The following is a 24,888-nucleotide window of genomic DNA, read 5'->3' as shown; positions in this document are numbered from 1 at the left end:
GCTTTCGCCACACCTTACAGGCAGGCCTGTGGGACTCTAACCCACTATCCTATCCTATCCTATCCTATCCTATCCTATCCTATCCTATCCTATCCTATCCTATCCTATGTGGGAAGCTAACCCCACGAATTATTCTATCTAAATTTCTTCTTAAAAGAATGCCTTGTTTACCTTAATCCAGGGGAACTTGATCAGAATTCTCTGGTCTGGGGATCAGAAGTTCTCCCCGAGAATCCCTCGGTGCCGGCTGGAGGTCCCACGATCCCGCAGATCCGTCGATATTCAAAAGCAGGGTCCCATCTGGGTCGCCAAAACTGTTACTGAAAACGCGGTAAAGTCGGAAATAACTCTTTAATACCAATTTAGTGTTAAAGAGCAGGCATTCTTTATTGCAGCGCTGGATGCACAGGGGATCGCTCCTCCAAGCGTGCATACCTTACACACTCTTCTCATGTGATTTATAGATCAAAAATATACATATTCATTTTATCCATACATATTCAATATTATTCTCTTTGGTGATTGGTACAAACTTGCTCATTCCATATGTAAATTACTGCGCAGGCTCAGTTGTCCTTTCCCGTTGTTCTCTTTTGAGTAGGTGGTATTACTTGGGTCGGTGGTCTGTGAGTCGGTGATTGCGATCTCCCCCAGCCGGAATTACCTTTTACCTACTTGGCTTTTAATCTTGGCAGTCCTGGCCAGTTTTCTCAGTCTGCTACACGAAACCACATTTTGTCATCCTTTTCTGACAGCAACACATTCCTCTACTGGCAAAAAACACATTGTCTATTGTTTTGTTCACATAAATGATTACCTAGATACTAAAATGCAGATCAACAGATACACTGATTCGTACACTCCATGCTCCTATAATATAGCAACATCCCTGGTTGACTAATTTCATCACTTTGGTTACAAATTCATCCCCATAGTTCTCAGCTGCTTACCTTCGTCCTTTGAAAGGTAATTGAGCGCACACTTAACACTTCCTTGCAGCATCCTGTCCCGAAGTTCAGCTGAGGTACGCCACCGGATCGACAGCTAGTTGTTTAAGGGTCCCACATTGGGCACCATTTGTGGTGTATTAAAAGGCACAGACTCCGACTGTGGTGAATCAAAGACAACTTTATTAAAGCTAAGCAAGCTTTTATACCCTCTAGCTGGCTGAGGCAACAGCCTGTAGTCGTGCTTCAGTACTTTTCCATTGTTATAAAGAAATACCTTATACATGATAAGTAACTTCTTTATCTACAAGATGAGGGTTTAATTGCTAACAGGACACCTGGGTACAAAACCCACAACATTCTATGCATTCATTCTTGTGTGTTACTGCTTTATCTCTTCCTCCCAGGGCCTTCTTCCAACAAGCATAATTGTGTCTTTTTCCCAGGGTCGTTCTTTGTTTGGTAAACTTGCTCCAGAGATATCCACACCCTTCAGATATCTATAAGCATTGATTAGATCCCCCCTCAGTCTTCTCTTCTCCAGGCTGAACAAACCCAGGCCTCTCAGCCTTTCCTCATAAGGGAGATGCTCCAGTCCCCTGATCATCTTGGTAGCTCTCCACTGGACTCTCTCCAGTAGTTCCCTGTCTTTCTTGAACTGGGGGGCCCAGAACTGGACACAGTACTCCAGATGTGGCCTCACTAGGGCAGAGTAGAGGGATAGGAGAGCCTCCCTCGACCTGCTGGCCACACTCCTTTTTATGCAACCCAGGATACCATTGGCCTTCTTGGCCACAAGGGCACAGTGGTGGCTCATGGTCAGTTTGTTGTCCACCAGCGCTCCAAGGTCCTTCTCAGCAGAGCTGCTTTCCAGCAGGTCAACCCCCAACCTGTATGGGTGCATGGGGTTGTTCCTTCCAGATGTAGGACCTTACACTTGCTTTTGTTGAATTTCATGAGGTTCCCCTTGGCCCAGCTCTCCAGCCTGTCCACTTCTTGATGAATGGCAGTGCAGCCTTCAGGCATATCAGCCCCTCCTACCAGTTTTGTATCATCAGCAAACTTGCTGAGGGTACACTCTGTCCCTTTGTCCAGGTAATTAATGAATATGTTGAACAGGACTGGACGCAGCACAGACCCCTGGGGAACACCGCTAGTTACGGGCATCCAAACAGACTCTGCCCCGTTGATCACAACCCTCTGAACTCTGGCGTTACACCAGTTCTCAATCCACCTCACTGTCCTCTCACCTAACCCACAATTCCTAAGCTTGTCCGTGAGGATGTTATGGGAGACAGTGTCAAAAGCCTTGCTGAAGTTGAGGTAAACAACATCCACTGCTCTGCATTCATCTACCTGGCCAGTCATGCCATCATAGAAGGCTATCAGGTTGGTCAAGTATGATCTCTCCTTGGTGAATCCATGTTGACTGTTTCTGATAACCTTCTTTTCCTCTACATGCCTGGAGATGATCTCCAGGATGAACTGCTCCATCACCTTTCCCCAGGGGTGGAGGTGAGGCTGACTGGCCTATAGTTTCCCGGGTCCTCCTCCTTGCCCTTTTTGAAGACTGGTGTGACATTGGCTACCTTCCAGTCCTCAGGCACCTCTCCTGTCCTCCATGACCTTTCAAAGATGATGGAGAGTGGCTTGGCAAGAACATAAGCAGCAAAGCAAACAACATGTGATGCAACCGCTCACCTCCTGCTGACCTGACACTGCCCATCCCTGAGCCGCTATCATTCCGCACCCCGGGCCAGCTCCCCCAGTTAATATACTGGTCATGATGTCATATGATATGGAATATCCCTTTGGCCAGTTTGGGTCAGAGTGACTTGGCTGTGGCCCCTTCTCTCCCAGCATCTTGTGCAGGTAGCAGAGCATCGGAAGCTGGAAAAGTCCCTTAATTAGTATAGGCACTACTTTGGAACACTTAGCAGCTACTTAACAATAATTAAAACATCCATGTCCCATCAGGACTATATCAGCTACAGGGAAGAAAATTAACTCTATCCCAGCCAAAACCAGCACAACCTTATAGCTAATTTGACTTTGATTTGTGTAAAATTAAATACTTTGAAATAAAATGTTCAGTGCAACATAATTTAAATTTTGGTTAAAAAAAAGTTTTCAGAAAGTATGAAAAAAATTCAAAGGAGAACATAAGTTTAGTGATGAGGATAGCTTGCAAAATAGAGAGAATTACTTAAAAATACTTAAAGAGAAGTACTTGGGAAAAAAAAAACTCTGAGTTCACTGAAGATGTTTTTGGGAAGGGACTGAACATCAGTGCTTCAGACTCTTAATTTGGAGCCTTGCTCCCATACATCAAATGGATGATTTCTGTATTACTAAATCCATGTTTTTATCATTGGCTCTAGAATAACTGATGTTTTAGTGAGCCAGTTTTTGAAATGTTGTTATCCCAAAAAGCGGGTTTGTTCGCCTGGTGTGCAAAATGCCAAACTACACACAGAGCAGAGGTATTTTATTCAAGCCATTTTTGTGTAAAGATTGGTGCTAGGTGGTAACCCACAAAGCTAGCACCCCACACCGAGAAACTACAAGGCTTTTATACAGTTAAATATGTCAGTCACAGCTAATATTCACACACCTCAGCTAATAACTGGTTACTTTTTTTCTTGCTTGGATGTAACAGTACAACTCACTTTAATTTACTGCACATGCTCAGGGAGTAAAGGACTTACTAGAGGGGGGGCAGTTCCTGGCCTATGGGCCTGATTTTCAGTATTATCACAAGGATAGTTCCCCTCCTGGGCATTTTGTTTTAGTTCTTATCTACATTCCAATTAGTTGTTCTCCTTGACTATGCACTTTATCACCCCTTCTCAGTGGCTTCTGAGGTGGGATGTTTGCTTTCATCCGTCTCTCAGCTCTCCTCAAGGATATAGTCATGAAACAGGTGCTTCCCTATCTCTCTCTGTTTCTGTCTCTGGCCCTCAACTTCTGTTTTGCCAGGCTCATATAGTTCATTGTTATGTCTTTAGCAGACAGTTTCAAAAATTCCGTTTTCTTAGGGATATCACTGTGCGGGGTTTTTTTGTTTGAGTTTTTTTTTTTATTAAGAGGTCCCAGATGACTGGAGGCTTGCCAATGTGACGCCCATCTACAAAAAGGGCTGGAAGGAGGATCCGGGGAACTAAAGGCCTGTCAGCCTGACCTCGGTACCAGGGAAGGTTATGGAGCAGTTCATGTTGAGTGAGCTTACCAGGCAAGTGCAGGGCAACCAGGGGATCAGGCCCAGTCAGCATGGCTTCATGAAAGGCAGGTCCTGCCTGACCAACCTGAGCTCCTTCTGTGACAGGGTGACCCACCTTGTAGATGAGGGAAAGGCTGTGGATGGTGTCTACCTGGACTTTAGCAAAGCCTTTGACACTGTCTCCCACAGTATCCTCATAGAGAAGCTGGCAGCTCATGGCTTGGATGGGTGTACTCTTCGCTGGGTAAAAAACTGGCTGGATGGCTGAGCCCAGAGAGCTGTGGTGAATGGAGCTAAATCCAGTTGGTGGCTGGTCACGAGTGGTGTTCACCAGCGATCAGTGTTGGGGCCAGTTCTGTTTAATACTTTTATCAATGATCTGGATGAGGGGGTTGAGTGTACCCTCAGGAAGTTTGCAGATGACACCAAGTTGGGTGGGAGTGTTGATCTGCTTGAGGGTAGGAAGGCTCTGCAGTGGGGTCTGGGCAGTCTGGATTGATGGGCCAAGGCCAATTTTATGAGGTTTAACAAGGCCAAGTGCCGGGTCCTGCACTTGGGTCACAACAACCCCATGCAATGCTAGAGGCTTGGGGAAGAGTGGCTGGAAAGCTGCCCGGTGGCGAAGGATGTGGGGGTGTTGGTTGACAGCAGGATGAACATGAGCCAGCAGCGTGCCCAGGTGGCCAAGAAGGCCAACAGCATCCTGGCTTGTATCAGGAATAGTGTGGCCAGCAGGACTAGGGAAGTGATCGTGCCCCTGTACTCATCACTGGTGAGGCCACACCTCGAATATTGTGTTCAGTTTTGGGCCCCTCAGTACAAGAAGGACATCAAGTTGCTGGAGCATGTACAAAAAAGGGCAATGAAGCTGGTGAAGGTTCTAGAGAACAAGTCTTATGAGGAGCGGCTGGGGGAACTGGGGTTGTTTAGTCTGGAGAAGAGGAGGCTGAGGGGAGACCTTATCTCTCTCTACAACTACCTGTGAGGAGGTTGTAGTGAGGTGGATATTGGTCTCTTCTCCCAAGTTACTAGCAATAGAAGGAGAGGAAATGGCTTCAAGCTGTGTCTTGGGAGGTTTAGATTGGATATTTGGAAAAATTTCTTTACTGAAAGAGTGGTCAGGCATTGGAACAGGCTGCCCAGAGAGGTGGTGGAGTGTCACCATCCCTGGAGGTGTTCAAAAAACCTGTAGACGTGGCACTTGAGGGCATGGTTTAGGCAGCATGGTAGTGTTGGTTTGACGGTTGGACTTGATCCTAGAGGTCTTTTCCAACCTTAATGATTCTGTGATTCTATGATAATATTTTCGAGTGCATGATGGTCTTGCAGTGAAAAAGATGAAAACAAAGCTACATAAAGTGCATTAGAGAACACTAAAGCAACGATGATTTAAAATGTATAGATTACTTGCCTGGCAGTCAGCTCAACTTTGTTCCTAAGTTGCTTTTTGTATATATGTAGCTTAAGATATGTCTTCACATCATCAGAAATCATAGATAAGCATGCCTTTTGAAAAACCTGTAAAGTAGGGAATCAATGGTAATCTAAGTTTATGCAAAATGGCTAGATTTGCAAATGAAGGTAGTAAACTTCGTTGAAACTATTGCTTTCTTGTTTGAGGAACTGCTATAATATGCTGAATTATGCTGTGATAGTCATTATAGTCTCAAAGTCTGTTTAGGATGGGCTGTATGCCAGTTTCTGTTTGCGTTCTAAACTATAAATCCTGCAAATTTATGACATAGCTTTTCTTTATGTGAACTCATACCAAAATGTTTTGCTGACTGAAAAACAGGATTTTATGGTGTTTTAGTTTAGCCCCAGTCAGGAACTAAGCGCCACACAGCCAGTCGCTCACTCCCCGCACAGTGGGATGGGGGAGAGAATCAGAAGAGTAAAAGCGAGAAAACTCATGGTTTGAGATAAAGACAGTATAACAGGTAAAGCAAAAGCTGCAAAAACAAGCAAAGCAAAAGGAATTCATTCACTGCTTTCCATCGGCAGGCAGCTGTTCAGCCATCACCAGGAAAGCAGGGCTCCATCACACATAACAGTTACTTGGGAAGACAAACGCCATCACTCTGAATGTCCCCACTTCCTTTTTCTTCCTCCAGCTTTATATGCTGAGCATGACATCATATGGTCTGGAATATCCAATATCCCTTTGGTCAGTTGGGGTCAGGTGTTACAGCTGTGTCCCCTCTGAAATTCTTGTGCACCTGGCAGAGTACGGGAAGCTGAAAAAGTCCTTGACTAGTGTAAGCGCTACATAGCAACCACTATAACATCTCCGCATTACCACCAATGTTTCCAGCACAAATCCGAAACAGAGCCCCATACTTGGTACTACAAAGAAAATTAACTCTATCCCAGCTGAAACCAGGACAGTATCTACCCCTTATTCTATACCAGTTATGTCATGCTCAGGTACCACACTATCCAATAGAACCTCATTACCCACCACCCCTCTTCCCATCCTTTGATATAATACACTGTGCTGGTTTTGGCTGAGAAGGGGTTAATTCTCTTCACTGTAGTGCCTGTGGTGGTCAGGGACCTTTCCAGCTTCCCGTCAGCGGGAGGCTGGGAGGGGCGGGGCCACGGCCGGGGCAGCTGACCCTGACTGGCCAATGGGATGTTCATTCCATACCATGTGACACCATGACCAGTATATTAAGGGGGGAGTTGCGGCTTGGGAAGGTGTGGCTGTTGGGTCAGTGGGTGGTGAGTGGCTGTGTTGTGTGCGGTTTGTTTTGGTGGTTCATCCCCCTCCCCCCCTGGGTTTCACGCCTCTCGTTGTTTTCCTTTCCATTGCTTTTTTGTTGTTGGGGTTTTTTTTAATTTAATTATTAAACTGTTCTTATCTCAACCCACGAGCATTACCCTTCTGATTCTCTCCCCCATCCCACTGGTGGGGGAGTGAGCGAGCGGCTGTGTGGGGCTGAGTTGCTGGCTAAACCACAACACAGGGGAACAAGAAGCCAGGAGGGGAGGGGGCACAGCTGGGACAGTTTATCCAAACTGGCCAAAGGTATATGCCATATCATATGACATCATGCCCAGTATATTAACCGGGGGGAGTTGGCCAGGGGAAGCAGCGATCATGCCTCGGGGACTGATGGCGTCTATTGGTGGGTGGTGAGTGGTTGCATAATTTGTTTGTTTGTTTCTCCCTGGGTTTCATTTCAGTCTCTGTTATTTTCATTTGTTATTATTATTATAATCATCCTTATAATTACTTTTTTTATTATTACTATTTTAACTATTAAACTGTTCTTGTCTCAACCCACGAGTGTTCTTGCTTTTGCTCTTCCGATTCTCTCCCCGATTCCACAGGGGTAGGGGGATTGAGTGAGTGGCTGTGTGTCGCTTAGTTGCTGACTGGGGCTAAACCATGACTTGAACTTAGATTATAAAAATGACATTAATTACTTGCGGAAAGGTTGCTAGCACTATTATCTTTTACACTGGTTTTGGTTTGGGGTTGTTTTGTTTTTTTAATAACTCACTTTTTCTTTTTTATATTTCTTGATGGAGAAACTGAATCAGATGGAATGCACTGGCTGGATGGGAAGAGATTGCTTTTCCCCTGGGGAGTGCTGTAGCATGTTCAGGTCAATGGAGAGGCTCTCAGAGACCACAGAGTGTGTATGTCAGGCAAGCCCAGAAAAGGAAGCCTTGAGCTTGGGCAGGAACACCACTTTGGTACCTTGGAAGTTGCAGTCTCTATTCTGTTCTATTAGGTCAATGACTTTCTGAGTGGTTTGCAACTTCCAAGGTACCAAAGTGGTTTGCTGCCACTCAGAAAGTCATTGACCTAATAGAAACAAAGATGGGAATCAAGGACCTGCCTTTAAAGACACATTGCAGAGTGGGTTCTTTGAATACCTTTCTGGAGTCTCCTTCTGACAGTCTGCTTTCTACAAAATGAGATTGTCTCATGAAGTAAAATACTAAGGTAACTTGTTTGCTTTCCTTCCCCTTGCATGAGAATATCTCTGGCTGCTCAAGGTAAGACTATTTATGTTTGTAATAAACAATGTCAAGCTTCTGGTGTGCTGATAAACACTTAACTTCCCTGAATTTTGTTTGATTCATTTGACTCCTGCTGCCCCATGAGTGGTCTGAGATGCCTTCTGCTGGCAGTAAGTGGCCACAGTATGTTACCCTGAACTTAACTAGACTATCCAAAGAGTGTCAAAGGTCTCTGTGGCTGAGGACTCTTACTCCAGGAATCAGGCCAGGAGCCTGGATCTTCTGAGCATTTGCAGCTCTTGATTTCCAGGACTCTTGTCCCTTATTCTTGAACTTTCTCATTCTGAATTTGTCACCTTGAACCTCAGTTGCCTCTGGCTGGCATATCTGTTAAATGGTTGTTGGGACAAGCAGTGTACTCTGGTCTCTGGTCATGGATATCCTAAACAATAGCAGTAAGGACTAAACTTAGCATTTCTTAGTGGTCAAATGGTCCAGGTTCTTTTCCTAGTAACCTAGGCTACTTGTCAGATGTGAAGGAAACAAGCTTTTCAGTTTAAAGTTCATCCTCAGCTCCTACCTGGCCACCTTTCTTAAGGAAGCAGCTGGGGTTTTTCACCTGGCAAAGACTGTTACCCACTGGTACTTAGATTCTGTCTTCATTTGTTGAATGGACATTCCCTTTTGAAACAACGAGAGCCTGCTCCTTCCTTCATCATTTCATGGCTTTGGAGTCAGGAAGTTAACATTGTGTGTGTGTGTACGCGCACACGTGTGCGCCTTATCCAAGTTGCAGAATGCAAAGGCTGAAGTGTCCCTCTGTATTGTCCTTGCATATCATGAACAGTAGATGTGCTTTGATCTTTTGCTTGTACTACAAGACACTTGAAGAATCCTCATCTATTCATGTTTACGGTCAATAATTCTAAGCGTTTGACTCTCTTGCTAGATAACAAGCTGTGTAGGTATAGGCTATAAGACTGCTAAGCATCAGTGCAGGTCAGCTCAAGCAGCACTAGGGAAATGCTTCTGTCCTGTGGTATCTTTCTGGGGCTCTGTTCAGGCTTTTGTTAAGCATGCCACTATTGCTGCAGCCTCAAGGCATGATGTTGGTCTGTTCTTGTTCATGCAACTACTTGGGGGCTCCCTTCCAGACAGTAGTCATTTGTGAAGTATGCTGCTCAGTGTCTTTTAAATGTGAATGTGTATATGAACAGATGCATAAAGGGAAACGTAAGGTATTCATCAGTAATTGTATCACCTTGAACTGGTCCATCCTCATAAATGTTTACAGCTCCATTATCTTCCTTCTTTCCACAGTTTCTAAAGCTTTGCAGGACTGTGATCATCTGCTTAAGGTCGCACATAAATATGCATACTTGTATGGTTATTGCTAAAACAAAAGGTTCTTGGGTTTTCTGTGCCTTGCCATATGAATGACTGCATATGAATGACAGCATGAATGACTGTATGGATGACATACTCGTCATTGCAGTTCTTAAAAAGCTGCTTCCGTTTTTTGTTACTTGTAAATACTTGCTCTAGAAAACAAAGATACAATTGTATTGTGCTTTCATAAATCTCTCTAGCATGCACTGTGTATGAATGATGTTTTGGCAGGCAAAGCTTTATTAAGGACTGTTACTTTGAGGCTTCTTATGCTCTTAGAAATGATGCCTAACAAGAATGTTAGCTGGACACGCTAGAAGTGCAATATGAACTGGAGTCAAAGGCAGCCAAGTGGTATGCCACAACTGATATCGCTAATGCATTCTTCTCAATCCCTCTGGCAGCAGAGTGCAGGCCACAGTTTGCCTTCACTTGGAGGTTGTGTCCAGTACACCTGGAATTGACTGCCCCAGGGGTGGAAACACAGCCCTACACCATTTGCCATGGACTGATTCAGCCTGTACTGGAACAGGGAGAAGCTCCCGAACACCTTCAATACATTGATGACACCATCGTGTGGGGCAATACAGAAGAAGTTTTTGAGAAAGGAGAGAAAATAGTCCAAATCCTTCTCAAGGCCAGTTTTGCCATAAAACAAAGTAAGGTGAAGGGACCCACACAAGAGATCCAGTTCTTAGGAATCAAATGGCAAGATGGTCGTAGTCAGATCCCAATGGAGGTGATCAACAAAATAGCAGCCATGTCTCCACCAACTAGCAAAAAGGAAACACAAGCTTTCTTGGGCGTTGTGGGTTTTTGGAGAATGCATATTCCACACTACAGTCTGATCGTAAGCCCTCTCTATCAAGTGACCCGGACAAAGAATGATTTCAAATGGGGCCCTGAGCAACGACAAGCCTTTGAACAGATTAAACAGGAAATAGTTCATGCAGCAGCCCTTGGGCCAGTCCAGGCAGGACAAGATGTAAAAAATGTGCTCTACACTGCAGCCGGGGAGAATGGCCCTACCTGGAGCCTCTGGCAGAAAGCTCCAGGGGATACCTGAGGTCGACCCCTAGGGTTTTGGAGTCGTGGATACAGAGGGTCCAGAGCCTGCTATACTCCAACTGAAAAAGAGATATTGGCAGCATATGAAAGGGTTCGAGCTGCATCACAAGTTGTTGGTACAGAAGCACAGCTGCTCCTGGCACCCCGACTGTTGGTGCTAGGTTGGATGTTCAAAGGAAATGTCCACTCTGCACATCATACAACTGATGCTACGTGGAGTAGAAGAATCGTACTGATCTCCCAATGGGCTCGAATAGGAAACCCCAGTCGCCCAGGAATCTTGGAAGTGATCATGGACTGGCCAGAAGGCAAAGCTTTTGGAATATTGCCAGAGGAGGAGGTGACACATGCTGAAGAAGCCCCACTGTATAACAAACTGCCAGAAGATGAGAAGCAGTATGCCCTGTTCACTGATGGGTCCTGTCGCCTTGTGGGAAAGCACCGGAGATGGAAGGCTGCTGTATGGAGTCCTACATGACAAGTAGCAGAAACTGCTGAAGGAGAAGGAGAATCAAGCCAGTTTGCAGAGGTAAAGGCCATCCAGCTGGCCTTAGACATTGCTGAATGGGAGAAGTGACCAGTGCTCTATCTCTATACTGACTCATGGATGGTGGCGAATGCCCTGTGGGGCTGGTTACAGCAATGGAAGCAAAACAACTGGCAGCGCAGAGGCAAACCCATCTGGGCTGCCCCATTGTGGCAAGATATTGCTGCCCGGATAGAGAACCTGGTTGTAAAAGTACATCATGTGGATGCTCACATTCCCAAGTGTCTGGCCACTGAAGAACATCGAAACAACCAGCAGGTAGATCAGGCTGCCAAGATTGAAGTGGCTGAGGTGGATCTGGACTGGCAACATAAGGGTGAACTATTTCTAGCTCGGTGGGCCCATGACACCTCAGGCCATCAAGGGAGAGATGCAACATACAGATGGGCTCGTGATCGAGGGGTGGACTTGACCATGGACGCTATTGCGCAGGTTATCCATGAATGTGAAACGTGCGCTGCAATCAAGCAAGCGAAGCGGGTAAAGCCTCTGTGGTATGGAGGATGATGGCTGAAATATAAATATGGGCAGGCTTGGCAGATTGATTATATCACGCTCCCACAAACCTGCCAAGGCAAGCGCCATGTGCTTACAATGGTAGAAACAATGACTGGCTGGCTGGAAACATATCCTGTGCCCCATGCCACAGCCTGGAACACTATCCTGGGCCTTGAATAACAAATCTTATGGCGACATGGCACCCCAGAGAGAATTGAGTCAGACAACAGGACTCATTTACAAAATAATCTCATGGACAGCTGGGCCAAAGAGCATGGCATTGAGTGGGTGTGTCACATCCCCTATCATTCATTTGTCTCTGGGAAAATCGAAAGATACAATGGACTGTTAAAAACTACACTGAGAGCAATGGGGGGTGAAACCTTTAAACACTAGGATACACATTTAGCAAAGGCCACCTGGTTAGTCAACACAAGGGGATCTGCTAGGCAAGCTGGCCTTACCCAGTCAGAACTCTTACGTACTGTGGAAAGGGATAGAGTCCCTGTAGTCCAAGTTCAGAAATATGCTGGGCAAAACAGTCTGTGTTATTCCTGCCTCAGGCAAAGGCAAACCCATTTGTGGGATTGCTTTTGTTCGAGGACCTGGTTTAAGTTTTTAGGTCGTTCGTGGGGATAGAGGAGTCCGGTGTGTACCCAAGGAGTATTTGATTTTGGGTGAAAACAGCCAATGAACTGAATGGTATGCTGTTAATTGCTATATAATGTTCTATGTCATCACTAGTGTGGTTGCTGTATGTCATATCAATGGTATCATAGTAGTAATCTCCCAAATTAATGAAAAATGGACTTTGATTGAACCAAGCAAAGTGCAGCAGTGAATGGAACAATAACTGACATTGCATCAGTGATGGAACGAGGAATCACTTCAGCATGCAACAATCCAACACCACACACACCATTTTTCCAGGACTGAAAGACTGTTATGACAGATGGAGCCCAAAGTCATGGACTAAATTAACTCAATGGACACTTTCTGGACAACTGTGGATATCTTACAGACATTTTACAGGGGTGGTCCATAATTTAAGGGGATGATAAATGATATCTATGTATTTTATGAAAGGATGGGAAGACGGGTGGTGGTTGTTGTGGTTGTATTGGATAGTATGTGACTTGAGCATGACGTAAATGGTATGGAATAAGGGGAGGATACTGTCATGGTTTTAGCTGGGATAGATTTAATTTTTTTTCACTGTAGCTGGTACAGTGCTGTGCTTTGGACTTAATATGAGAGTAATAGTGATAACACACTGATGTTTCACTTTTTGCTAGGTAGTGCTTGTACTAGTCAAGGACTTTTCCAGCACAAGAAGCCAGGAGGGGATGGGGACAGCCAAAATAGCTGATCCAAACTGACCAAAGGGATATTCCATATCATATGACGTCATGCTCAGTATATTAACTGGGTGGAGTTGGCCGGGGAAAGCAGCAATCACGGCTTGGGGACTGGCGGTGTCAGTCAGCAGGTGGTTAGCGGTTGCATCACTTGTTTTCTGTTTTTTTTCCCCCCCCGAGGTTTTGCCTCCCTCCCTCTCTCTCGTTATTTTCCTTTTTACTATATTATTATTATTATTATTACTGTTAGTGTTCTGTTTTAATAATTAAACTGTTCTTATCTCAACCCACGAATTTTCTTTTGCCCTTCCAATTCTCTCCCCCATCCCACTAGGGTTGGGGGAGTGATCGAGTGGCTGTGTGTTGCTTAGTTGCTGACTGGGGCTAAGCCTTGACAGTTACTCCCATTACTCAGTTATCCCATGTCAACTGTAGTATCAAATTACCTCATCTTTACTAAGGAAAATGAATAATTTAGCTGCATTTTTTTTATCCTCCTTCTCAAAGGAACTTGCTGTTTCAGTTTTGCGTAAATGGAAAGCATTAACTTCACCAGTCATCACTCCCTGGTACATACATACAGTTTGATGTTTATTTGAAAATTCTTTTCTTTCCATTCATAAGCATTCCCTGTGGAAATCACGGTACATATGTGCTTCATCAAATTACATGTTACAACCTATCTAGTAAAATTATTTTTCACTTATCATTTGTTCACTTTTTTTTTTTTTTCTGGCCTGTTGCCTTTCAAAGGGTTTTGGAAATATATAAGTAGATTCGAATATATTATTAAACAACTTCAAACATTTTTCAAGAAAAGAACAATTACATGGAAAGCATCTATATATTTTTACTTTTATAAGTCATTCCTCTAAGAAATGGAGTAAGTGGATATGCAGAGGTAGATCCTGAACAGTCACTTAAAAACCTACTGTTTGTAGTTTAACTAGGGAGTGGAATGGCTCGCTGAGACCGGATTGAAGCTTTGTGAAATGAAGATGAATATTTGAGGTATTAGTACTTCAAGTTATATAATATCTGGTGACATAGAAGATTGTGAGCACTTTTGGGTTTGGGGGTTTTTGTTTATGCTAGTGAGGTGTCGTCTTGACTGATGTAAATGAAAAATATTAAAAATTAAGGCTTTGGTGCAGGAGCAGGCTTGAGTACTTCATTATTATATATATAGTCTGTTATCTGCAGTGGGACTACTTAATGTATTAACTTTTAAAAAGTGTGTAAAAAGTTTTCAGTTTTGGGAGAGAAAGCTATATTTTTAAAATTAATTTTTACAAGAAACTCCAAATCTTTTACTGGCTTCAGATAGTTGTCTTTTCAAAATAAAATTGATTTGGTCTTAGCAATGAAAAGATATTTGAACTCCAGTCACCAGGAAAATATGTTTTAAAAAGTCGTCTATAACAAAGGAAAACTACTAAAATGTTGATGACTACTTCCCATTATCCCAGCACATCTCCCTGTTTCCAGCTTCATTCTGACTAAAGAGCATTCATTTACTTCAGAATGGAATCATAGAATCATAGAGTACCTCAAGATGGAAGGGACCCATAAGGATCATCGAGTCCAACTCCCTGCTTCTTGCAGGACTAACACTAACCTACTTAACACTAAACCATATGACTAAGAGCATCCAGGTGCTCCTTGAACTCTGACAGGCTTGGTGCCATGACCACTTTCCTGGCGAGCCTGTTCCAGTGACCAGCCACCCTCTCAGTGAAGAACCTTTTCCTAATGTCCAGTCTGAACTTCCCCTGACACAGATTCATTCCACTTCCTCATATCCTGTCGCTGGTCACCAGAGAGAGGAGCTCAGCACCTTCCCCTCCACTGCCCCCCTTGAGGAAGCTGTAGACTGCGATGAAGTCACCCCTAAGCCTTCTCCAAGCTGAACAAGCCAAGTGACCTCAGCCACTCCTCATAAGTCTTGCCCTTGAGACCTTTCACCCTCTTGGTCACCCTCCTCTGGACACACTCTAATAGTTTTATATCCTTCTTATACTGAGGCACCCAAAACTGCACACAGTACTTGAGGTGGAGCCCCACTAGTCCAGCGTAGAGGGGCACAATTGCCTCCCAAGTGAATATTTCAGGCTGGAAGAAAGCCTGGATGAAGCATACTTGTTATCTGGAAATAATAAGATGTTTAACAGAAAGACTGGCAGATGAAATTTACATTTTAGTTTGTTGTGCTTCCAGTAAGAATAGTAATGAAACCGTGGATGTACTTTTTCAACAGAAAGGAGCACTTCAAAGAGGTTTTTCTGTTGAATGGAAGCCATGGTGATTTGCTGGTAGTTTTTTCTCCTTTATGTTTTTCTTTTTTAGCCACCCTAAAACTGGTTGCTGTTGGGAAAATAGCAATGATTGTGTTGTTGATTATGGTCTGATTTATTTTCAGATCTCTGTAGAGAATGACTACCTAGGCCCCAGAAGAATTGAGAGTCTGCAAAAAGAAGATGCTGATTGGCAGAGAAAAGCCCACATGGCTGTGCTTTCTATTCAAGATCTTACAGTTAAATACTTTGAAATAACAGCTAAAGCACAGAAAGGTAGCTATTTTCTACCTATCCTATACTTCAAATAACAAATCTTTAAAAGTGTATTTAATGTTTACCATGTTCTGTATTGTACTGTGTGATTGATTTATATTTTCATCAGTCCTCAGTGAGGAAAATGGAGTCATCATTCCCATTTGTTTTTTTCTTCTGTGTCTATTTGAATTTTTCACAAATAAGCCTTTTCTGCTCATCATCAGAAGCAGGCAGAATAGAAATTTTTAAATATAGTTTCACAACCACCTTCTCCACATGACTATATTAGCTGCACTGTACATTTGCAAAGGATTTAGGGAGCATAGAGTCCCTGATGGATTCTGTCTTCTATACTGGATATGGCAGACCACCATAGTAAGTGTTTATTACCTTTCAATTAATTTCCTTTTTCTGTCTCCCCTGCCTTTCAGTAATTTTTTTCATAGCTCTAAATATTAATCAACAACTAATTTTAACTACTCAGTGAAAGCTGCTCTGTTCAGAAATCTTCATGGATATAACCATGTCATTTCTATACTTGAAGAATGCAGCAGTTTTACTAAAGAGTTGGTGCAGTTAAACCAGATCATATGACTTGCATATTCATCTGTGCTCTCATCCTTGTACTATTTTAACCTAAATAATCAGTTTATTAGGGCAAACAAACCTGAGGATGTGGTTTCATGTCACCTCTTAATTTGACTGTGGGCTACCACTGACAGTTTGTCCCACTTTCTTCCCTGCCTGAGTGTGGGTTCCTGTTTATTTCATTGCCTTGGTGATAGTGACTATGCAACCACATAAATGATCTGTACCCCTGGGAGAAAATATTTTTTGATGGGTAGGTTTCCTGTCCTCTCCCTGCATGACTGCTATATCTGTCTCAAGAGAAGCAGTCACTGCAAAATGATTCAGTGACAACCCAAGTTAAGGATAACATGAAACTCTACCTTATTTTGAAAAAGTGACTAAACCAGTTCAAGCATGTTGTAATGAATTTAATTAGAGCAAATTCTAAATGTCTTTAATCAATTTAGTGCCTTTACTAGTATGGCAAAGGCAAGTAAAATACCCTATTAGTTGATAGAGAATGTATATTTACAGTTACTTAGTTTTCATTTTGTTTACATGCTCTGTTTATGTACAGCAGTCAGGATTGTGGGGAAAAACAGTGGGAAATGAAACACCTGGAGACTGTTGATAACTGTAGACCTTTGGTGTACAGATTGCTTGCCTTTTTTGTTATGTTTTGGGGTTTTTTGGCCTCCTGCTGATCACAGGGTGGTCTTACATACCAAAATATTAACAGATGACAGAGGAAAAACACATGAGAACAAAAAGGTAGGTATTTTTTATTACCTAACAACAGCATGTAATATCTTCTAGCACCTAGGGACTGAATGCTACCCCTTTGGTTCTGTGACTCTCATGACTTTTGCTTTGTAAAGCTTAGTGTGCAGTATCATGTGATTGTTCTGTATATTAAAAATGGTGAAAATCTTACATGTGTCAGCCTAGATGATGTCTGGGGCTCAAGAAGAGAAAGTCTGAATCAAGCAAGGGACTACTGCTACTCTGAACTCTTACTGAAAAGATTCTCATTCACCTCTGCATATTAAGGGCAGATTGTACTTTGCTTATTTAATTTGAATTAATTTTGTAAAGCAACCTGCATTTTGAGGAAGAAAATAGATGTTATTATTTAAATTCAGTATTCTTTCAGAATTGCACTTGAGGTCAAGCTGAAATTCTTGTTTTAAATTGAAATTCTTATTTCACTCTGCAAATTTGTGTTAAACTTCTGACTGCATTTTACAAGTTATCAAGGGAGACTTTAGTAGCTGATGATTGGGGCTTTCAGAAGCAGGGAAAATTTGGGATGTAGTTTAAGGCCCCATGGTAAAATTAACCAGATATTTTTATTAAGTCAAGAGTTGTGAATGTGTGGTTCAAGCGTTCAAGTACTGTGTATTCAGAATGGTTCCTCTGCGGGTAACAAAAATTGGAATTATAATGATAAAATTATCAACAAATAGCTAATTGCATATTTACACAAATCCTAAGGATACTTACATCTTGAATGTGAAGGTTAATACTCTATAGAATGACTACTCTCTGCTAAGAGAACTTTGTATGGTTTTGGATACAAATGTGTGCATAGGCTCTACAGTAGAATCACTAGTGATCTGAAGAGTAGACTGGTAAGCTGTCTGCTTTTTCTTCCCTTCTCTAGCTGTGTATGATCGAATGCGAGCAGACCAGAAAAAATTTGGTAAGGCAGCATGGGCAGCAGCAGTGGAACGTATGGAAAAGCTTCAGTATGCAGTTTCTAAGGAGACTTTGCAGTTGATGCGTGCTAAAGAAATCTGTTTGGAACAGAAGAAACATGCACTGAAGGAAGAGGTAATTTTTCATACCAATTAATAGAAAAGTAAAACATGCAGAAAGAAACAAACTTTGAAGAATGCTGATTTACTTGGGGTGGGGGGGAACCAAAAAACCCAACAGATTTGAAAGTCATTATTTTTCAGCTTTTAATAATAAAAGTCTGTATTTTAACTTTTAGCATATTCTACCATGCTAGGCAAATGGAGTTGCAGTGTAGGTGTGGTGGTTTTTGTGCCACTTATATTTTCTGTTCACCTTTTCCTGGTTAGTCAACCAGGAAGACAGTTTTTACTGTTAATGTTTACAGCTATCCACTGAGATGAATAAAATGAAGAGAAGGGATAGGAACAGAAATCTGCTGCTATGTAGTCTCCACACTTCAGCTCTTGGAGGCATGATCACCTTTTTAGAGTAGTTTTGACATTCTACATGGAAGGTATCTGAACATTAGTAAATATACAGATAACTAGACTGTTGTACTGCACTCTCTTTGTCTCTGCTTACCCTAATTATTAAGGCAGTCTTCCAGAGGGGGTTGTGCTAGCTACAGTTTTCCTGAGGAAAGAGTGCATATATTAAACTGTGTTTAAATGTCTTAGCAGAAAATCCCCCACACTTAATGGATTTTATGACACCTCCTCAAAAGAAAAAATGCTACAAATCCTCTTTTAAAATTTGCTATCATATGGATATTCCGTGCTAACAGCTTTCTGTCATACTAATGTTAATTTACATTTTATCCAATCAGTTACTTTTTTAAGGCACTTTTCAAATCTTTCAGCAAAATTTGACTAAACTGGTGGCTCTGTTATGAAAAGGTTATCCAGAGAACTCACAACTTTAGCACTGTATAGATTGGTAGGTTTCCAAGCCTGATAGACTATGTACCTATTTTAGGAGCTTCTGTAGAAGACAGCTTGATCTGCAAGGAAGAGAGAGTACATGCAAGACCCAGAGCACAAAAATAAGTAGTTTGCTTCATTTCAATGCTCTTTATATTTAGAAAGCCAACAGTTGTCTGGAAACCTGAGTTTATCAGGATGCTGCCATCCTTGGCTAAGAGTTGATGAGACAATCCAGCAGTATCAATTGTAAATATTATATTTATGTTCAGATGTTTAGGGCAGCCATGCATTGTCTTTTCCCTAGCACATCTTATTTTTCTCCCAGTGGAGTCCTTCTGTGAATTTTTGTTGAATGAGATCTCAGTCTGGTAAATGAATGATTGTTTATTTTGATGTGCAAAAGCATTAGGGGTTGGACAGAAAAAGGAGAGATTTGTTGCAGTATAGTGAGGATGGAGGGCTCTGGATGCAGAGTTGGATGTGACAAAAGTGACTCAGAATCCCATATTGGAGAAGAAGGGTTGCAGTCTTATCATAAAGAAAATATTTGGTGATTACATTAGCTGATGTATTTGGAAGAGATGACAGTAAAAAAAAAAGTGATACAGTTTCTCCTTTTAAGCTTAAGAATTGAAGACCTTCCTGCTGTGCTTGTTCATATAAATTTGCCTCCACTGAGTAGGAAAGGGAGACACATGGGAAATAATATACTTGTTTCTCTTGCACTTAATAATTCCCTCTTTTCCAAACCTAAAGCCACCTTGCTGATTGATTTTTTTTAAATTGTTTTTATTTTTTTCAAGATGGACAATAAAAATGTCCTTGTTTCTGTAGTTTTTAATCAGTATGTTAATTGGGCACTTTTTTTGTTTCCTAAAATGTGTTCACACTGCAAATATCTAGAAAGCTACTACATTTTCCAAGTTATGATATGCAAATCACCTCTCTCTCACCTGAGCAGTAATAAAATGGATTTCTCTGTGTAATATTGAAAAAAAAACTTCTATGAATAATTGCCTGTGCAGGAACAGCATCTTCTGGTTTTTATTTCAATACAGAGTTTTCCAAATGCTGTGTTAGTTTAGTTGGAGAAGATGGAGATAAGCACAAAAATTTGCAACTTTGATAAAGCCTATGTAAGCTGGAGTTAAGGGAAGGCTGTGTTGGAAGGAGCACTGTTGGATCAGAATGCAGGCCATTTGTTAGTGTAGCACAGCAAGGATCAATCTCGGAATTGTTCTTTGTGTTTATTAGTGATTATCTCTGTGTTGGTGTGAATGTATCTTTTGGATTAAAACTTAAGGAGCCGTATTGGATATCGTGTCACCCCTGACTCTTGACAGGCCTACAGAGACCTAGTACCACCTGTTCTTCTACCTTCCACTTATATCAGCAAGTATCTGTATCACTATGACAATCTGGGACCAAAATTTCCTAAAGCCATTAAAGCTGTACCTCTGCTGGACATGCTACAGCATCTCTTCTGCTCTGTGCGCCTGTTCAGTACAGAAAATATTTGGTCTGCCAACTAGCTGTACTGGGTGTGTACGCTTCAGGGAGACTCAGTCCTTCTGTTTGGAGGGAATAGATACCTGTGATGTAAAAGAAACCCTGCTAGAAAGTAATGTGCAAAGTCTCATTAAAGGGTTATATTGATTATAAAGTTATTTGCTTGGAATTACCTGTAGTTTTTAGGGAAGAACAGCTGGTCTGCTGCTATTTGATTCTTTTGAATCTTCATGGATGTTATTAAGTGGATAAGATAATATAAAACTGCTGAAGTTGGCAGCTGAACTTAAAGAAGAGTCTCTTTTTAATAGTTCACTTAATTTATTTGTCATTGTGACAAGCTCTTATAAAAAGTAAACCAAATAAATGTGTCATGGTTTTAGCTGGGACAGAGTTAATTTTCTTCACTCTAGCTGGCATAGTGCTGTGCTTTGAACTTAGTATAAAAAAGAAAATGTTGAGATAACACACAGATGTTTTGGGCTGTTGCTGGGTAGCACTTGTACTAGTCAAGGACTCCTCTAGCTTCCCATGCTCTTCTGGGTGCACAAGAAGCCAGGAGGGGAGGGGGCACAGCTAAGAGAGCGGATTCAAACTGACCAAAGGGGTATTCCATATCATGTAACGTCATGCCCAGTATGTTAACTGGGAGGAGCTGGCCGGGGGAGGGAGGCAGCAATCGTGGCTTGAGGACAGGCAGCGTCAGTCGGTGGGTGGTGAGCGGCTGTATCATTTGTGTTTCTGTGGGTTTTTTTTCTTTTTTTTTCCTTCCTTTTCCATTTTATTATGTTAACATTATTATCATTATTATCATAATGATTATTATAATTCTTTTATTGTAATTCTTAAACTGTGCTTATCTCAACCCACAAGTTCTTTTGCTCTTCCAATTCTCTCCCCCGTCCCACAGGGGTGGGGGGAGTGAGCGAGCGGCTGCATGGTGTTTAGTTGCAAGCTGAGGCTGAACCACGACAGTCCATTTTGGCACCCAACGTGGGGCATGAAGGGTTTGACATAATAACAGTTGCTGGACACAGCATTGATTCATCTGCTCTCAATATTAGTTTGTCCAGTCTATACCATGCTGATTGTAAAGTACGTGTTAAAAATTGCTGTTGGTTTTTGTACTTTGCTGTGCTCTGCAGTGATTAGAGATGTTTTGCCTAGGAGATTTGTTATTAAAACACTGGCCTTAACTGTTATCGGTTATTTAGGTCTTGCATGGAAGCCGTTACTGTACGTTGGGTACCACCTTATGGAGACAATAAGCAATTAGACCTCCTCCTCTGAGAGGCTTTTTATGGAGGAAATACAGAATGGCACCTTAGCTACCATCTTATATGATGTCTCCTCCTTCATTACAACAACTTTTCAGTATCTTGAACGTCCTTGTGTAGTTAAGATACATCTGCTGGTATTGCTTTGGCAGACGGTGTCAGTTCTGTCTAAGGTTAATAAGCAAGTTAAGAATATAATCCAGAGATCTGCCCCAAGGCTTGATAGCTATGAGTGGCAGGGTATGTGGGATAGAATGGGCAAATGCCTAAGATGGTGGGCACCCCCAGTGTTGTGGGACCCCTGAACAAGTGCAGAATCCTGAAAGATTTGCAGAATATTTGGAGGAAGTATGTTGTTACCCTGGCAATTCCAGAGAGATACAAATCACTGCAATGCGCTGGGGCCTGGCCCATGCCTATCAAGGCCTATTTAACAAAATTCACTTCCTGCAAGGGGAAGAGAAGGTCTCTGGATCTAAAAAGACAAAGACAAGGAAAGTGACAAGCACTGCGGCCACTCAAACCACCATGACAGACACTGCAGCTACTCCAACCCCAGTGACAAGCGTTGCAGCCAAATCAGAGGACCAACCCATGCCAGTATCAGTCGCCCCTATACTCAAGAAGAAATCTTGGAAGAGAAAGTCAACTCATTTAGAAAGAGATTATGAAGAACCAGGGCCATCACAAGAACAGGAGAAGGAAGAGGAAGAATGTGTACAAGAAACAGAAACTACCCGATCCCTATCCTTGAGTGAGTTGCGGGATATACGGAAAGATTTCAGGTGTCATTCAGGTGAGCACATTGTCACCTGGCTGCTCTGATGCTGGGATAATGGGGCCAGTAGTCTCGAATTAGAGGGGAAGGAAGCCAAACAACTGGGAACCCTCTCTAGGGAAGGGAGCATTGACAAAGCAATTGGAAAAGGAACACAAGCCCTCAGCCTCTGGAGGCGACTCCTGTCAGGTGTGAGAGAAAGGTACCCCTTCAAGGAAGATATATTGTATTTCACCTAGGAAAATGGATGACCATGGAGAAAGGTATCCAATACCTGAGGGAACTAGCCGTGCTTGCGGTGATTTACAGTGACCTGGACGATCAACAGTCATCCAAAGATCGAGATGAAGCCGAGTGCACACGACCCATGTGGCAGAAGCTTGTACGGAGCGCACCATCCTTGTATGCAAACTCATTGGCAGTAATGTCTTGGAAAGATGACGAGATGCCAACGCTGGCTGAGTTGATGGATAAACTCCGGCAGCATGAAGCAAATCTCTCTTCCTTGCTCATCTCTGCTGTTGAGAAACTGTCCCGAGAGGTCCAGCAACTGAAAGAAGATATGTCCTACTCCCCACCAGTATGGACCAGTATCTCAGCCATTAGGCGTAAGCATCCCTTTGCTCAAGAGAAAGGATACACACCACAGGGCACCCTATGGTTTTACCTGCCTGACCACCGAGAGGACAGGAAGAAGTGGGATGGAAAACCTACCTCAGCCCTAGAGGCACGGGTACGTGAGCTACAAGAGAAAACAATCACACAGGGGAGTTTCTGCAGGAGAGCTGCTGCTCCAGTTTCCAGGAAGCAATTCCCCAGACAGAGGAGCAGAAGCGCTGATTTTCTGTCTGATCTTAACAGAGACATTTATGATTCATATTTACCGGAAGTGAGTGATTCATACTATGATCAGGACTAGAGGGGCCCTGCCTCCAGCCAGGTGGAGGAAAGGGATAACTGGGTTTACTGGACTGTGTGGATCCGATGGCCTGGCACATCCAACCCACAGGAGTATAAAGCTTTAGTGGACACCGGTGCACAGTGCACCCTAATGCCATCAAACTATATAGGAGCAGAACCCATCAGCATTGCTGGAGTGACAGGGGGATCCCAAGAGCTAACTGTATTGGAGGCCGAAGTGAGCCTCACTGGGAATGAGTGGCAAAAGCACCCCATTGTGACTGGCCCAGAGGCTCTGTGCATCCTTGGCATAGACTACCTCAGGAGAGGGTATTTCAAGGACCCAAAAGGGTACAGGTGGGCTTTTGTTGTAGCTGCCTTGGAGACGGCGGAAATTAAACAGCTGTCTACCTTGCCTGGCCTCTCGAAGGACCCTTCTGTTGTGGGGTTGCTGAGGGTCAAAGAACAACAGGTGCCGATCGCCACCACAACAGTGCACCGGTGGCAATATCCCACCAACAGAGACTCTCTGATTCCATCCATGAGCTCATTCACTGACTAGAGAGCCAAGGAGTCATCAGTAAGACCCACTCACCCTTTAACAGTCCCATATGGCCAGTGCGGAAATCTAAACGGAGAGTGGAGACTCACAGTACACTATTGTAGCCTGAACGAAGTCACTCCACCATTGAGTGCTGCTTTGCCAGACATGCTAGAGCTTCAATACGAACTGGAGTCAAAGGCGGCCAAGTGGTATGCCGCAACTGATATCGCTAGCGCATTCTTCTCAATCCTTCTGGCAGCAGAATGCAGGCCACAGTTTGCTTTTACTTGGAGGGACGTCCAGTACACCTGGAATCGACTGCCCCAGGGGTGGAAACACAGCCCTACCATTTGCCATGGACTGATTCAGCCTGTACTGGAACAGGGAGAAGCTCCCGAACACCTTCAATACATTGATGACACCATCGTGTGGGGCAATACAGAAGAAGTTTTTGAGAAAGGAGAGAAAATAGTCCAAATCCTTCTCAAGGCCGGTTTTGCCATAAAACAAAGTAAGGTGAAAGGACCCACACAAGAGATCCAGTTCTTAGGAATTGTCGTGGTTTAGCCGGCAGCTCAGCCCCACACAGTCGCTCGCTCACTCCCCCACCGGTAGATGGGGGAGAGAATCAGAAGGGTAACGCTCGTGGGTTGGGATAAGAACAGTTTAATAATTAAAATTAAAAGAAACAACAGTACAAATGCAATGTAAAGGAGAACAACGAGAGGCGCAAAGCCCCGGGGGAGGGGGGAAGGGAGGGGGGAAGGGAGGGGAGAGGGGGAACGAACCGCCGAAACAAACCGCACGCGCCGCCTCCGCGCTGCCGCTGCCCCCCCTCAATATACTGGTCACGGTGTCACATGGTATGGAATGAACCTGCCATTGGCCAGTCGGGGTCAGCCGCCCCCACCATGGCCCTGCCCCTCCCAGCCCCCCCCCGCCACGCGGCAGAGCACGGGAAGCTGGAAAGGTAGCCGCCCCCCCACAGTGAGGAGAATTAACCCCTTCTCAGCCAAAACCAGCACAGGAATCAAATGGCAAGATGGTCGTAGTCAGATCCCAATGGAGGTGATCAACAAAATAGCAGCCATGT

At 43.4% G+C, this 24,888-nt stretch overlaps 1 protein-coding gene across 1 annotated transcript in view; it reads left to right on the top strand.

Moving 5' to 3' along the window:
• LOC142049907 (junction-mediating and -regulatory protein-like) overlaps positions 1 to 24,888 on the top strand; it is a 107,461-nt gene that overhangs the window by 32,372 nt on the left and 50,201 nt on the right. Inside the window, exons 3-4 of the mRNA XM_075078099.1 lie at positions 15,422 to 15,572; positions 17,788 to 17,957. Of these exons, the coding sequence (XP_074934200.1) occupies positions 15,422 to 15,572; positions 17,788 to 17,957 (321 nt within the window). The remainder of the gene's footprint in view (positions 1 to 15,421; positions 15,573 to 17,787; positions 17,958 to 24,888) is intronic.

This window comes from Phalacrocorax aristotelis, chromosome W (assembly GCF_949628215.1).
Source record: "Phalacrocorax aristotelis chromosome W, bGulAri2.1, whole genome shotgun sequence".
In the NCBI taxonomy this organism is placed as follows: domain Eukaryota; kingdom Metazoa; phylum Chordata; class Aves; order Suliformes; family Phalacrocoracidae; genus Phalacrocorax; species Phalacrocorax aristotelis.
This window is presented reverse-complemented; position numbering and strand designations above follow the sequence as displayed.